This window comes from Vitis riparia, chromosome 19, assembly GCF_004353265.1.
Source record: "Vitis riparia cultivar Riparia Gloire de Montpellier isolate 1030 chromosome 19, EGFV_Vit.rip_1.0, whole genome shotgun sequence".
NCBI classification, from domain to species: Eukaryota; Viridiplantae; Streptophyta; class Magnoliopsida; order Vitales; family Vitaceae; genus Vitis; species Vitis riparia.
In genome coordinates, this window is record NC_048449.1 from 3,058,635 (window position 1) to 3,076,119 (window position 17,485).

A 17,485-nucleotide genomic window follows, 5' to 3' on the forward strand; every position below is an offset into this window, starting at 1 on the left:
TAAAAAAATAAATCATAATGGACACTAAAATTATGTATCTATTTAGATATACTTCTTGTCTTTCATTTTAAAATTAAAAAAGAGCTCTAACTTTTATACGAGATTACTGAAAAAAAAAAAAAAAAAAAAAAAAAAAAAAAAAACTTATATTGAAAGAGTAATGATTTCAAAAACAATGAACAAAAAAAAAATTATACCTCAAATTTTAAATTTTTTAAAAATGATTCTTAAAAATACAAGATAAATTTATACTTTTTGTATAGAAGATTCTACATTTTATATAAAATTTATTATACAAAAAACATGAAATGTACCCAATCGAGAATTAAATTTTATGATAATTTAGACTACGAGCTTAAGAAGTACTGCATAATCACAATTCATAGTAACACAACCCAAATATCACTTCCAAAATGAACCATCAAAATTTATTACCAGAGAAGAGAAACTCAGTTTGAAGCTTCTAAATGATCGTTTAGTCAATTGCAACTTTTGCCTTGATAAGCTATGGAACCAATTCGGCTTCCAACAAAGAAAAGAAACCCCCATTTATGAGGGAAACTAAGTAATCCATCTATATGAAAAATGACTTTTTTACATGTTCCTTTGATAACCGAGGAACCTTTCATGATGGAGTCTTTCACACTCTCCAACCGGACCGAACGTCAGGTGTTAACTGCGCCTATCACAACCAGCACCAGGTGGGTGCAAAAGCTTATAGGAATCGAATGAGCTCAACCGCGTACTTTCCCTTCTTTGTCGAGTTTATCTCTCCAATCTAAACCAAAGAAAACAAGAGCTTAGAGAAATACTTGGATGAAAGCATAACTAAAATGATTCTCTTGCGCAATAGTGTTGTACTAAATTTCTTGACCCACCTTTAGTCTTCCCTTTCCACTAACTGAGACAACATCTCCAGTCTTGAGTGTTGTTCCGTTTTTCGTCACGGTGGTCCAGTTAACACGAACATCCCCATTACTAAAAGGAGAAGGAATTTCAAATGGTTATATCTCCATTTTCAAGTGAGGCTATGCAATTTTTTTCCTAACTATATAGAACAGTTCTATAAAAAACAAAACTGGTCACTCAATTAAAATACAGAAATTTATTGTATCGAGAGAAAGATGAACTATCATCAAAACAATGGGGTAAAATCAAAACGCTGAAACAATAGGAACTGTTTGGAAATGTTTTCAAAAAACAGATTTAAATGTTTTCTAGAACATAAATCTGTTTGGAAACTTGGAATATTCTCGACCTATTTTCGATATTTCTAAATACTTATTAAAAATAACTTTTATTTATAATGCTTTATTTTTAATCATTCTTCATAATTATACAATTATTTTTTAAACAAACCTCATAAAACAATTAAAATGTGTTATCAGAAAACTATATATATATATATATATCAAACACATTTTTTAATATAATACTATAAGATGAATCTCTATATAGACTACATTTAGAGGGGAAGGAGGGTTCGTTTTGAATAGGTGTTAAGGAAAGATTAAAAAAACCTGAGCTAGGAGTCGCTTAAAAATTTTAGTCCGAAATTGTCAGCCTAGCTAAACACTCACACTATTCACTACTAGCCTAAATGAGTATCTCACGATGGTAAAGGAACATGAAAAGCCTAACTCCCCAAAGTTTCTAAATAGTTCAGGATCAAATACAAGATAATCAAAGATCCTATATCACAATTAAAACCAAGTTGTAGATTGCACTAAAGATAAGAGAAAATTACTAAGAAATTCTTCAAAATAATTTTACAATTCAAAAAACCCGCAGAATCACTTTTCCTTTTCGTCAAGACCACAATGAAACAAAATCATAACCAAAAACCTGAAACTCTAAGTGTAGTTTAGTGTTGTCATTTCAAACTTTTTTGGGCAAAAGTTCCCTAAGAGCATATCTGCAAAAGAATTAACTAAACACCCCAATACAAAACATGCTCCATCCTCAATCTGTTGGTAAGTGCCACTTAAAACTTGCATAAATTTTGATACCATCAAATGTTGTTGCTGCTGTATATTTTTACATCATCGACTTGTTTAATGCAAAGGTGCTGGTTTAGAGGTAGCACCAAATGAGAACAGGATGTTAGGAAGTGAAGATACAGTGGTTTGGTCAAGTGAAACAAAGACCAATTTGTTGAATGAACAATAACAGTTCAATCTAGCAATGAAACTGACATTATGGAAATTTAGTGGAAGACAATCATACAAATGCCAACTTGTGAAGGAAATTGAGGAGATTAAAATTTGACAAGAATACATGAAGCAGATTCAGTCCAAGTGGAATAGCTATACCTGATCAAATCAACTAGTTTGGATCGTGAAAGCTTGAACCCTGCGCTAGCTAGTGCATCAACCCTTAGTGATAGTTCTATGGTTTTGAATGTTGTAGTCCTGCAAAGAGTAAACAACTATGTATAGTGCTTGCTGATGATAGATAAATAATATCAAAAAAAATAAAACTAGAAAGACCATCAATAGCATGACTTGTGACCTTGGCTCTTCATATTCAAGAGCAAGCAATGGCATCTTCGTACAAGAGACTGAAACATTGCCAACCTGCCAGAGGAGATTAGTTTCAATCAGAGATGGTAGGGGATCTGTTAGTGAGATACCAACTGCATTCATATCTCCATTTCCTTCTTATTTTCCAATCCCAATTCAATTGATATAATTCTGTACTTCGCTCCACAACTTTGATTATTTTGAGTGGCCCTCAAAGCCTAAACTTAAGTGGCAAGTGGTTGTGGTGGGGATGTGGGAGGTTTCAAGTTCAATTCCCAATAAACAAAAACAAAATGTCGCTCATCAAAAAAATTAATTAGTTTGAACATTTTTAATTATTCCTTAAACTTTTTTATTGAAAAATAACAGAAAAGGATGAAAGTTTATTACTATGATAAAATACGACAAACATGAATTATATTGGGGTTTGTTGTACCAATCTCATAAAGTAGATTAAAATATGAATTCTATTAATTTTTATTGTCTTCAAACCCATAAAGTAGAAATGAATCCAATTTTTCAATTTTCATGTTCATCAAAAAAAAAAAAAATTGATTATTTACGAAGAAGCAATATATTAGACAGTAAACCCTTACCTTCTCTAGAGATGATACAAGGAAGTCAACAAGTTCTGGAACAATCAGGACTTGAGCCCCTTTTTCTCCCTGGACATCAAATAAAGAAAGATTAAACTCAACCCAATAAAAAAGCCAAGCTCATTACTTGGCGTACCTACAGTATAGATGAAACATGAAACTAAATAATTTTTCTGATAACAAGGTACAGCCTGAATACCATGAATCACCATACTGATTCAATTGAAAATCAGCAACTACAGGGTCAAGACTACGGAATCCCAATCCCAACTAAAAGCTTTCTGGAGTAAAAATAAACTCGATCCATCAGTTACAACTGACTTACAAGCAATGAATTATTTTGCTCACAATAAATGAGGAGATCAAATAGTTGAAGTCCCCACCTGTTTTTCTCCCAGTTGGAACCAATGAAAAGATTAATCCCCGTGTTTCACCTCTAATATCATCAGTATAAATTGAATAAGAATCCCCCATGCTCAAGCAGGAAATTCTCTAATTCTCCAAAGGAACAGAATCCCTACTAGCTATGCATAAAATTAAGAGATTGTGTGTACAAAGGTCCTTTGATTCAGTTGTAGAATATCTTCAAAAGGAACAAACCCCTCTATGGTAAAACTGAAATTCAAGTTAAGAAATATTCATGACAAACCTTCCTCAAATAATTGAAGAATGGGCAAATGAATTGATTATGGATAATACCTGCAGGATGATATCCCCAAGCTTTTCCCTAGCAATCCCTGTACCAAGAATTGCGCCAAGGAAGTCACCATGAGAACAAGATTGAAACCCAAAGTTTCCTGTGATACTGGAAAAAGTAATCATTTAACAAATACAAACAAAGGTATGATTGCCTACTGTGATGCTACTAAAGTCTGAAATGGGTGATTAATCAGTATGACTTACCGCAATGCTGCAACTATATCTGGAGCAGTTGTCAATACCTCTGAATGTCCAACTGAAAGTCGGCAACGCTCAGCCTAGAGAATTCAGAAGACACATCACTTAATAAACATAGATAATCTATTTAAGCACTCCCAAACCAGAATGTATTGATTAGTTTAGTTTAACCTGAGGGTATCCTCCCTGTGCAACAGCTTTCATGTCAGCTAGCTTTTCCAACACTATCATTGATTCCTTCAGTACTGGTGGAGTAAGAAAATCAGTGTGGAGAACTTCTCTCCTTGCTGATGCTCGTTTTGCCTTGAGAAGTGCAGATAAAATTTGAGTAATCAGAATTCCGTTTCAAGATAAACTGAGTAATCAGAATTACTGTTTCATGACTAAACAATAAGCTTAACCTTGAGTTAAGACAATGAGTAATCAGGACTTTCCTTTCATAACTAAACAATGTACTTAGCTTGAGTTGAGAGTTCAAAAATCATACCACTTTCATTCTATCAAACAGAAGGGGAAAAAAAGACAAAATAAGATGTGATTCATGAGATTGTACTTTGTGAATATCTGCAAACAAGCAAAGCACATACCATTTCAAGAATATGTTTCACAGCTTCAATAGTGCTTCTGTCTGCTACTCCTTTGAGTAAAGAATTAGCATCCCCCTTCATAGCTTGTGCCAAGTGACACATCCCTGAAGCTATGTTGTATAGAGAACAAAAAAGAGTTACTTAACCATTCATCAAATAAAACATTAGATCTACTAAACCCATTGATCACATGCAATTGTATAGGTGAGCAGCAGTTTTAAGAAACAGGCGTCTGTGAACTCACTGAAAATCCTCAGGCATCCCAGGCTTTTGTTATCATGGATACAATACATAATTTCTGTTGGTCATACCCGAATGGCAGCTGTGTCTTATGAAACAAATAACATATACTAATCATGTACCTAAATGCAACACAAACTGCTTTGGCACGAATAGCAACATTGTCCAGCTCACCAAGTACTCAACATAAAATTACTAGTGACTGACAATAAGTAAGCAAGCTTTCATGAAAGACTTGCATACCTAATTTGTCATTTCTCCTTCAAAGTTTTCCCAATGTTTCATTTGATTAGGGTGCAATGTTTGGATATACTAATATATATAGTTTTGGTTTCCAGAAAACTGAAAGTACCTTAACTAAGATAGCTGTACTAATCTTAGTGGTGCCAATCCCATTTGGGTGAAATGTGTCCTTCCCCAGCCAAAATAATGAAAATTTTAAAATTTTAAATGCCACTTTCCTAGATTTTATCATCTACCAAACAAAGCCCAAAGCCAAGGACCCCAAGTATATTTTTACCCAAATGAGTGAATCACATAATGAATCCAACATTTCCCAACAAGATTTTCAAAAATAAAGGAAAAAGAAAAAAATGTAATTTCCATTCACCAAATCAATTACATACCATTACTTACATGTTTCTGAACTTCACTTAAACGGGAATTCGAGATTAGGAAAAAATGCCTAAAAATTTAACACAAATACACAACACATGAACCATAATTACATATTTCTGAACTTCAACCAAATGGGTATTACAGATTCAATCAACATAGTTACTTGTTACATACACCATAATAAATTAAATGTCTCTGAAATTCAACTAAATGGATGCAGAAGGCAACACAAAAATTAAAAATTTAACAAAAATCCATGTTATAGATAGCAAAAATTACTTGTTTCTGAAGATTCTGCTAAATGGGTATTTGAAATTACACAAAATGACAACAAGTTTGACACCAAATACGTATTAAATACACCAAAACTTACATGTTTCTGACGTTGAAGTAAATGAGTATTACCCTGAGATACATGATTTATACCTGAAGAATTCAGATGGGTTGAGAGAGGAAAAGAGCGAAGATTTTTATAGCAGAAGAGCGTGTTGTTGATGTGAGTGAGGCGAAGAGGTAAAAAAGAGTGAAGCGCTTTTCTGAGAACAGAAGGGGTTGTGAAGCCGGTGGCAGCCATGGCAGGCATGAGGACTGAGCTCGAGTGCCTGTTCCATGACTCAAATTTAGACTTTCAAAATGGGCTGGGCGGCCCAGGCCCAGGCTACCGACCGGGCTGGCCCTTCTGGGCTGCTCTCGGCGGGCCGCGGTCCAACGGCTTCTATGGGAAAATGCGAAGGTTCCATAAAGAAACAAAAAATCCGACCACGACCATCGAATATGTACGATTAAATCTAGATGGTCGATTGAGAGTATAGACGAATGGTACGGGTGTAAACAAATAGAATTATGCCACAAATAATCAAACTTAAAAATATACGTATGGTAGCATATGATTAATAAAGTATTTTCGATGATTATCAAAATACATCAAGTTTCACATAATATCAAAGCTTGTGGAAAATCTTAATTGGTAGGAAGTTGTTGTTGATGTATTTTTTTGTTTAGTATTGATTTTTGATCGTTTAGGAATATTATCGTAATCACTTTGAAGATTATGATCATTATTATAGCACTCAACAAGTGTCAATCCTTTTTTGTTTTAGTTGAAATTTCTTCTACCCTATTAATCATTTCATCTCTTTCTCTTTTTGAACCAGAACTAATATACTAGCTAAAGAAATGATAAGATAATTTAATAAGCATAACAAGTCAAAAAAAATATACTTTTATTCTAAGTTATGAGACAATTAGAAAATTGTCTTATTTTGAAATTGACTTTTTTATTACGACAAGATTATCATATATATTTTATAAATTTTTTAAATATTTTTTAAGAGATCATGACTTCTTTTTTAGACTCATTAACATTTGTTTCAAACTCATGGATCAGTATAGTAGATTATGACTTTTTTTTCTTATATATTATAACATATTATATAGATTCGAGATTATAAAAGAAAAATGATAGATTTTTGCCTAATAAAATTTCCATTATGTTTTAGTTCTATATAAATGGTAAAAGATTTTGGGAAAAGAAGTGTTTGGAAGAATAGAAAATTTATTAGCATAATTAGAATTCTACCTACCATGTACTAATAATAGATTATATCAATAATACTGTAGTATTATACTTTGACTTTGACTTTACTTTTCAAGGATCTCTCATGACACCATTATCCTATATGATCCATATTTTGTTGTAACTTTTTATTCTTAATTTCTTTAAATATTTACCAAACTCTAACCTTTCGTCTCATGCCTTTGTCTACATTACTTGTACCCCATTTTATGAGCTATAAAAAAAACTCTTCAAAGTTGTACTTTGTTTGTTAGTAATTTTATTCATTCTCATTATGAAGACAAATTAATTTTTCTGATAAGGTAGGATTGAATTAAAAGTTTTAATTCACTTAAAATGTCTTAATTGATTTGGAAAGAATTTAAAATTTAAAAAGAAAAATCTTCCAAATAATAAAACTAATTTGTAAAGGAATTTTAAATTGAGGATTTAAATTTGAGGATTTAAAATTAAGAATTTTATAAAGAAATTTTTTTCAAATATTTTTTAATTCAATTTAAAATATAAAATCTTTCCAAATCTTTTTAAAACTCTTAAGTTTCTAAATTATTTTTAATAAAGTATGATTTCTAAATCGATTCCAATTCTACTAGTTTATATATATATATATATATATATATATACTCTACCTAAATTGATTCTAATTCTACTAGTTCATTAAATGTTTTATATGATAACAATGTACAAACCACATATTTAACCAAAACTCATCTCACATTGGAAATCTACAACATCTTAATAAAGGCAAGTGAGCTTAGAAGAAAGGAACTTAAGTCTTTATAACCAAAACCTATACCACATCGGAAATTTACAAACTACGTATATGGTACTACACATCTTAGTAGCAAGCAAGTGGACTTGGAAGAAATGAACTTGAGCCAAATGAATAGGTTACCCAACAAGTTTTAGTAACATGTCACCAATCCAGGCGGTTCAGCAATGGTCCAACTTTTGAACATCTATTTCATCAATAAGATTCAAATGATAAAAATAAAAAATAAGAATTAAATGACTTTAATAACAGTTTCAAATGATAAGAGTAAGAAATAAGATTCAAATGATTTTGACAATAGTTATACTTATATGTATTTCGATTTCAATTTAAGATATAACTTAAAACAAGTTTGATTATTTATTAAAACTATTAATTATAATTTGAAGAGTTGGATAATTTGCCAATAGAATTGGTTTATTCTATTATTATTGTTAGCCCAAGGGTTCTCCTAATCAGGTTTTGATGATAACAAACCATGGTTAAGTGACTAATTGTTTTAAATTGTTAAGAATCTCAGGCTTAATCTCAAAAATTCATCAAGGACCAAACGAACACGGGATCGAGATCATTTGGAAGACTTGTAATCATAGGAAATGAATGTAAGATGATAGCATGAGTGTACTTAGGATGTTCATACCTTTTCATGCATCTTAGAAAACTCAGTTTATTCTCTAAAACTTGTTTTTCTTTAAAACCCGAGTTTTATCAAATATACCTTAGGCAAATTGATTCAAAATTGGCATATTAACTCACCTAAAGACTTTGCCTAAGTATTGGAAAAGAAAGAAATAAAAAAGGATAGGTTTTCGGGGCCAAAAGGCTCAACCGGTCGAGGCTATGGCCAACCGGCTCAACCGGTCGACCGGTTACCCTTGTCCGACCGAGGTCCGGTCGAGGGAGCAGAAAAACTTTCTCTCTCTCCCAGTAGCTTGTTCTTCCCGGTTGAGCCTCACCCCTTGTCCGGTCGAGGTCCGGTCGAGGCAACGGTAACCTGTCATGCATTAAATGCACCAACGGCTAGTGATCCGGTCAACCCTTTGCTCGTCCAGTCGAGGCTACTTTTCTGCTATTTTTGTCTCCCGAGCTTAGAAACCTATAAATTGAGAGCTCCTCTTCATTTATGAGCAAGAGAACTATTGCATTCAAAGCCTACCTACCTATTCTTGATCAAAAAGCTCTTCATTTCTTTCTAAGTGCATCAAACCATCACTTGCATATTCTTAGTGCACTCTTGCAATTCATCCTAGCCTTCTCTTGTACTTGAGTCATCCTTAAGCTAGGTTGAGAGTTTCATCCTTGTGTAAACTAAGTGTGAAAGCCTTCAAGTGGTTCAAATCTTGAAGAGATTGTGTAAGAGCCCATTAGAGCCGGAATCCAAGTGTAAGACGATTGAAAGCTTGATTGAAGCTTCCAGTTAGTGGAACCCTCACTCGGTTAGGAGGTTGAGGAGAGTGGACGTAGGCAAGGAAGGGTCGAACCACTATAAACCCGAGTTTGAATTCTCTAACTTTATCTCTTTCCTTTATTTATTTTGTGCATAGATTATTGTGTGGAAAAAAATTTTGAAAAACCCAATTCACCCCCCCTTTTGGGTATTTTCCTTAATTAATTCATAACCTTTGTTTTATCAATTATGAATTATACCAAGAAAGGAATAATAAATATCCTAAAATTAAATATAAACTCTTTATGTATGTTTTATATTTAGTAAGCTCCCATATCTTAATATCTCTCGATCAGAATAAATTTAAATATTATTAGAGTGGAGAGTGCAAGATTGTATGTGTTGTAATCTTCATAAATAAATAAATAAATAACCTAAAATAAAATTTTGAAACCTATGAACTATCATAAATATATAATTGCAATGAAATGAGTGTTTGAAGGCCAAGAAATAAGATTCAAATGATAAGGGAAATGAAGATGACTTTGAACAAGTTATGCTTAGTTGTATTTTGTTTTCAATTTAAGATATAACTTAAAATAAGGTTGATTATTTATTAAAACTAATAATTACAATTTGAAGAGTGGGATAATTGTACAATGGAAGTAATTTATTCTATTATTATGAATTATATAAAAAAAATGAATAACAAATATCCTAAAATTATAGAAAATAAATATAGGAATTTGAGGGCGATCAGGTATTGTTTTTGCTTTTGTAACAAAAAAGTCAAACAATGATATATTGCAACAGGACAGAAAACAAAACGTCACGGCGTATCGTCATTCTTGAAGGCAAACTTATTGATCAATAATACATTGATGCTGAAATTGCCGAGAAACTCCAAGAAGCCATGACAATTTTGCAATTGCTGAGGAATTGTTGAATAATAATATAATTTAGTATAATTACTAATATTCTTTTTAATTACCTCCAATATCTTAAATTCACAATGTAGGTTAATTTCAATAGCATCCATCCTATTAATCAAATCAAACTAAAAAACATTTAAGCAAAGACATTTTTCAAAATGCAAACTAAAAATTTGCAGACCCTTAAAAGTGTGTTGTAAAGCTCTTATATAACTAGAAAATGAAGTTAATTGCATGACAAATACTTTTAAAATAACAAACAAATTTAACATGATAGGTAAAATGCACATGATTAATGGTAGTGCTATTAAAGTAGTTGCACACAATATCTATGCATCATCCTATTATTATTAAGAAATATATATATATATATATTCAAAATACAAAGAATCTAATAAATTTTGGTTTTCTTTTTAATTAAAAAATTATAATTCAATGGCGAATCTCTTTCTAGCAACATACGGGTAAGGTACCTATTAATTTGAGTTGTATTTCTTTTTTCCCTTTTCTCTATTGTTATTATTAAATTTTGGTGAAATACTTTGCATATGATGTTCTTTGTGGAAAAGTTTAGGTAGTATCTTGTTGTATTTTAATAATTTTATTGATGGAAGATTCTGGTGTTGTGATTCTTGTGCATTGTGTTAAATCTATATTGCATTTTTTTTATTTGTTCCCAATTGTTTGGTTCAATGTATTTTAAGTTTTAGTATGTTGTTTGTTTAAAATTACTAACATTATCGGAAGCACCATGTAAATATGCTTTTATCAAAGTTTATATAACCTAATTTTGGAAATATTTTGTTAAAATCAATTCTAGATATTCAATGACTTCTTGTACAAGATCTCTAAATTAACAATCCTCCTTCCAAAAAATGGACTTGCTTTTACTTTCACCCACTATTGCTACATGGTATTGCTTGAGTACACCTATTGTTTTTCAAAATTGTTTTAAAAAATTAAGGATTTAAAAAAAATTACTATTTTAAATTTAAAATTTTTAAAAACAAAAGGATAAATTTATATTTTATATAGAAGTTATAATTATTTTTTGTTTCTCAAAACACAGAATCGGAAATGTATCCAAATGAGAATTAAGTTAATAATAAATAATAAAACAAAATTAATTATAAGTAAAAATAATAATTAAGGTGGTATTCACAACTCAAAAGAGTAGTTATACTTTTAAAAATGCTCAAACCTTTAAATCCTAAATTATGTCCAAATGAAATATCATTCTAATTAAAATATTTTTATTCTTTTACACTAGAAGATATTTTTTTGTAATAATGATAAAGTCTCTTACAAAATATTAGATAAATAGAAAATATATATTACAATAAACTCAATTTTCTAATCTTGTAATCATGTACCTTATCATTATCTTTAATAAAATAAATAATGGTCCAAAAATATTTCAACTTATTTATGGGAATAATTTTCATCAACATATAAAATGCATTCTCTAGTGTATAGAATAAAATAATGTTGGTATTGTATTAATGAGTAACGGTTTGATGATATAAGAGGAAAATTCTATAAAAACAATTGGAAGAATTGTTGGAATGTTTGTGAGTGATGCTTATTTGGGTTATGTTATAAATGCCCTAACAAAACCTTTTGATGGTAGAGGTGAAATTTCAACTTCTAAATCTTGGTTAATTGACTCTCGTCCTCCATGTATTATTTTGAGATTTTTTATACCCGAGTATGTTCAAAAATAGTATTATCTATTTCAATGAAATTCATTTTACCTCCCCATATTTTATTATGACATGAAAAACTTATTTTTGAGATAAGGAAATTTCACCTTTAGTATAACTATAAATAATATAGTATAATTAAACATATTATTTTTAATTACCATCAATACCTAAAATTCATAATACAAATTATTTCTAATACTACTCATAATATTACTCAAACAAAAATATTAATCAAACCATATTTTTAAAATGTAAGATACAAATTTGCAACTACTAGGTGGGTATGTCTTTGCAGGGTAAACTACAAAATGGAGTGAAATGACATGAAAAATAGTATTATTGATAGAAGAAAGTTTAAAATGATAGGTGAAATCTACATTATAAAGAAAGTGCGAGTGATGAATGATAGGGTTTTTATGCTGTTAAACTAACTCAAAACAGCATACATGTGCATTTTTTATCTAATATATAAAGACAAACTTAGATATGAGACATACTTTTTTATAATAATAGGATAGTTTCTTACAAAGTATAATGCAAATAAATATTTATCAAAAACTTAAAAGTAAGGTACATTCCTAAAACTTGAAAACACCTATCTTCCCCGACCATCCAATTTTCGATATTTAATAAAATGAGAAATAAATAATGGTAAAATAATTCTTAAAGTCGTAATAAAATTGGTCAAAATAGGGATCTTCAAGAAAAATATCTAATTCAATAACAGGTTTATATAATACTGTTTCCACGTATCTTCTTCTAACATAAAACTGTTCTTTTGTTGATTGAATCAAACTTCGATATATAAATATACATGTTCTTTTTAGTTACCTCCAATGCCTCAAATTCATAGTACAGATTAATTTCACTACCATTCATCCCATTAATCAAACAAAAATGTTAACCAATAGACATTTTCATAATGTAAGTTACTCAATTTGCAACTACTCTCAACGTTGGTGGGTATGCCTTTGCAATGATAACATACTACAAAATAGGGTAAAATTGCATGAGAAATTGTGGCAGAGAAAGTATGACTGATGAGTTGGTCCTGTTAATCATACTGCATACAGCATGCATGTCTTTTGGGCTTCTAATTCATGAGAGCTTGGTGCATACTTCAATTGAATGAGTTTGGTGCATGATAATCAAAGAGTCATGATTGTTGAAATGCTGCAAAGTTCACCTATGAGCTTTGGTATTTCAGTAGTCTGTTAGAACTTGTTATTGTTTGTTTCAAATTCTCAGTATCATCCAAAGCCCCTGTCTTGTTTAGATGATGACAAACTAAGGTAGGATACAAAGCACTATTTCATGTATGAACCCAATTTACAAATGCTCAAATCTAAGGTAGACGACAAGAAATTCAACAAATCAAAGTAAAACAAAAGGTAGTAGAATTAATTGATTAAAAGAGATGAAAAAATTCTTAAATTTATAATCTAACATCTTTCACTTTCAAACTTAAAAAAGTAACAATTTTTACATAAATGTCATTTACGATTTTCATCATTTACATGTAAATTTTAAAAGATAAAAGAGTTGATTTCATTCACCTCTCCTAAGGTTTCAATTTAATATATTTAGCTCTTATAGGTTTGAAATTGATCAAATATCTCCCATTTTTTATTTTTTTTTATTTCACTCACATCTCGTCTTACTCAAAACAAGGGAGGTGCACAATGAAATTTCAAACTTATGAGGATTGGTCTCCCTGGACACCAAGGAAGTTTTGGGCTGGGACCCACCGTTTAAGGGTTTTTGTTGTTTTTTTTTCAGTATTTGCTAGAATTGAAGTTAACATCTAAATATGCTTTTTATTGGAAGCTTTCACACTGGCTCACTGAACAATTTCCTTAGAATCAATTTTTGGACAATTTGTTGACTTAGCAATATGACTCGAAGCTTGCTTAGGGCCAGCACAGCTAGAATTTAATGCTAAGACTCATATTAGATCTCCTAAAGTCCATAATTCCTCAATTATGTGTGGATATATTGTAAACTCGTTAGTAACAAATTTTTGTTTTACAAAACATTAAAAAACGATTTTTAAAAATTATTCTCAAAAATTATTTTTCAAAACTGTTTTTGAAAACACTTTTTAAACAAAGCATAACTCCCTCCCTTCTTGCTTATTAATTTGATGTGTTTTATCTGTTAAAGTCTATAGTAGGACAAAGATTGGTAAGAGAATAAATATATATATATATATACACTTCTTAGATTCTTCTATGATGTATATGGAGCCTCTAAGCAGAAAATAATGTCTGACTGACCTCATTAGTCTAAAGCAGTTCCTCTAGATCAAACAGGTCAGCTAGAACTTGAGTGGAAATCTATAAATTTCCCCATAAACCAGAGACGAAAACCCAGTAAAAGAGCCATGATTCAAGCTCAGTGGAAGACTTGGAACATAAGGCCAAACACTAGCATAAAATCACGAATCCTTCCAACACTTGGAGCCAATCTTTTTTGACCAGGCCAGCTAATTGGCAAGGAGAACCAACCATTTATATGACCAACCACCATGAAAAGGACCACACTGTTCAGAAAATGACCCTCCATTTTGAACAGAAGGGTGAGACCGGAGTAACAATGGAGGTAGTTTTTTCGCAATTTTGCATCATTTTACCAGTTGATGCAGAATTCATTCAACACTTACCACACTATCAAATTATTTTATGTCTGAAATATCTTGTTTTGACTTCACAATTAAGTGATCATAAAATAATATAGAAGCTTTGGAAAGAGCAAGTAGTGATCAGATAATGGCCATTATCTATAACAACATTTCAAAAACAGCAGGGTAACTATCATGACAGATTGTCAACTAGCTCAGAAATCACAATGTTTATTGGGGTGTTAGCAGCTGAATTCAAACATAGAGAAGAAAAATATGTTATTCTTGACTTTTGGTGGGGGTTGAAGAAAAAACACAACCAGGCCATCAAGAAAAGTGAAGTCTAAACTCTAAAGAAACAAGTATTCTTTAAGCAATTTCGTGTATTTTTCGTCTGACTTTCATCAGATTTTGAGTCTGAAAACTTCAACTTGGCCAGTATAAGAAGTGAAATGAATCACATAAGAGGCCTACTCCATTCAGAGAACTAGATTTCTCTATTCTTCAGATCAATTCCAAGAATTTGGGGTGCCAATCTTTTGCAGAGATGGGCATCAGAGTCCAGCCTGGGTTCTTTTTTCTTCATGTTCTGGTTCTCTTCTTTTTGTCTTTCTACATGCATCTCTCCATTGGGGTAGATACTATCTTTCCAGGCCAACCTATCTCTGGAAACCAGACAATAACCTCACAGGATGAAAGATTTGAACTGGGTTTCTTCAAACCAAACAACTCCCAGAACTATTACATAGGGATCTGGTACAAAAAAGTCCCGGTTCATACAGTTGTTTGGGTGGCAAACAGATATAAACCCCTTGCTGATCCTTTTTCGTCAAAACTAGAACTCTCCGTTAATGGAAACCTTGTCGTCCAAAACCAGTCCAAAATCCAAGTGTGGTCAACTAGCATCATCTCAAGCACCCTGAATTCTACCTTCGCAGTTCTTGAGGACAGTGGAAATCTGGTTTTGAGAAGCCGGTCAAATTCCTCCGTTGTATTATGGCAGAGCTTTGATCACCCTACAGACACATGGCTGCCTGGCGGTAAGCTTGGATTAAATAAGCTTACCAGGAAGCAGCAAATCTACTCTTCATGGAGCAGTTATGATGATCCTGCACCAGGGCCCTTCTTGCTCAAGCTAGACCCGAATGGAACGAGGCAATACTTTATCATGTGGAACGGAGACAAGCACTGGACTTGTGGGATCTGGCCAGGGCGTGTTTCGGTCTTCGGTCCTGATATGTTAGATGACAACTACAACAACATGACCTATGTGTCGAATGAGGAAGAGAACTATTTCACCTACTCAGTGACCAAAACCTCCATTCTATCAAGATTTGTGATGGATTCATCTGGGCAGCTCAGGCAGCTCACATGGTTGGAGGACTCCCAACAGTGGGACTTGATCTGGTCTCGACCCCAGCAGCAATGCGAGATCTATGCCTTATGTGGGGAATATGGTGGCTGCAATCAGTTCAGTGTTCCCACATGTAAATGCCTGCAAGGATTTGAACCAAGGTTTCCCACAGAATGGATCTCTGGAAATCACTCCCATGGATGTGTGAGGACAACCCCATTGCAGTGCAGGAAAGGAGGAAAAGATGGCTTCCGGATGATTCCAAACATAAGATTACCAGCAAATGCTGTATCTTTAACAGTAAGGAGCTCTAAAGAATGTGAGGCTGCTTGCTTAGAGAACTGTACTTGTACTGCATATACTTTTGATGGTGAGTGTTCAATATGGCTAGAAAATTTGTTGAATATTCAGTATCTTTCGTTCGGTGATAATCTGGGAAAAGATCTACATCTACGAGTGGCAGCGGTGGAGCTGGTAGTTTACAGAAGCCGGACAAAGCGAAGGATCAATGGGGACATTGTGGGTGCTGCTGCAGGGGTTGCTACCCTAACCGTTATCCTAGGGTTCATCATTTGGAAGTGCAGGAGAAGGCAGTTTTCTAGTGCAGTGAAGCCAACAGAGGACTTATTGGTCCTCTATAAGTACAGTGATCTAAGGAAAGCAACAAAGAACTTTTCTGAGAAGTTGGGTGAAGGAGGCTTTGGTTCAGTGTTCAAAGGGACTCTGCCCAATTCGGCTGAAATAGCTGCGAAGAAACTCAAATGCCATGGACAGGGAGAGAAGCAGTTCAGAACAGAAGTCAGCACCATTGGGACAATCCATCACATAAATCTCATTCGCCTTCGAGGGTTTTGTCTTGAAGGTACAAAAAGGTTTCTGGTCTATGAATACATGCCCAATGGCTCTCTAGAAAGCCATTTGTTTCAGAAGAACCCTAGGATCTTAGACTGGAAAACAAGGTGCCAGATTGCACTTGGGATCGCTCGAGGCTTAGAGTATCTCCACGAAAAGTGCAGAGACTGCATCATACATTGTGATATCAAGCCAGAAAACATACTACTGGATGCTGGGTATAATCCTCAGATTTCAGACTTTGGCTTAGCAAAGCTCTTAGGCCGGGACTTCAGCCGGGTTCTAACAACCGTAAAAGGAACCAGAGGATACCTTGCACCAGAATGGATTTCAGGCATAGCTATCACTGCAAAAGCTGATGTCTTCAGCTATGGGATGATGCTTTTTGAGATTATATCAGGAAGGAGGAACTGGGAGATAAAGGATGACAGGATGAATGATTATTTTCCAGCACAAGTCATGAAGAAATTAAGCACAGGTGAGGAACTTCTAACCTTGCTGGATGAGAAGTTGGAGCAGAATGCAGACATAGAAGAGCTCACCAGAGTCTGCAAAGTAGCTTGTTGGTGCATTCAGGATGATGAAGGTGACAGACCCTCCATGAAATCTGTTGTTCAAATACTCGAGGGAGCGCTGGACGTAATCATGCCACCAATCCCATCATTTATCGAAAACATTGCAGAAAATCCAGAGGAAGGCAGCCCCACCCCTGGGTTCTGAATAACTTTCAAATCAAGATGAATTTGGAGTCTATAGTAGCACTTGCAGTTCCTGTCATTCCAATAGCTTAGTTTTCTTCTTAAGTTGCTTCTGGCTGTGTAAGCAT

The 17,485-nt window shown here is 32.9% G+C and overlaps 2 protein-coding genes across 2 annotated transcripts; one reads left to right on the forward strand and one right to left on the reverse strand.

The window, feature by feature from the left end:
* Nucleotides 1-402: 402 nt before the first annotated feature.
* LOC117908548 (putative RNA-binding protein YlmH) lies at nt 403-6,034 on the reverse strand. Its single transcript, XM_034822191.1, has 10 exons — nt 5,887-6,034; nt 4,603-4,712; nt 4,187-4,318; nt 4,022-4,095; nt 3,818-3,923; nt 3,119-3,187; nt 2,512-2,576; nt 2,313-2,411; nt 879-978; nt 403-778 (listed from the first exon to the last, which is right to left on the reverse strand). Exons 1-10 carry the CDS (start codon nt 6,032-6,034, stop codon nt 716-718), a joined length of 966 nt encoding a protein of 321 aa, XP_034678082.1. The 3' UTR covers nt 403-715.
* Nucleotides 6,035-15,000: 8,966 nt separating this feature from the next.
* On the forward strand, nt 15,001-17,379 carry LOC117909069 (G-type lectin S-receptor-like serine/threonine-protein kinase At2g19130). Its single transcript, XM_034822972.1, has one exon. The coding sequence runs from the start codon at nt 15,001-15,003 to the stop codon at nt 17,377-17,379; it is 2,379 nt and encodes a 792-aa protein (XP_034678863.1).
* The last annotated feature ends 106 nt before the right edge of the window (nt 17,380-17,485 follow it).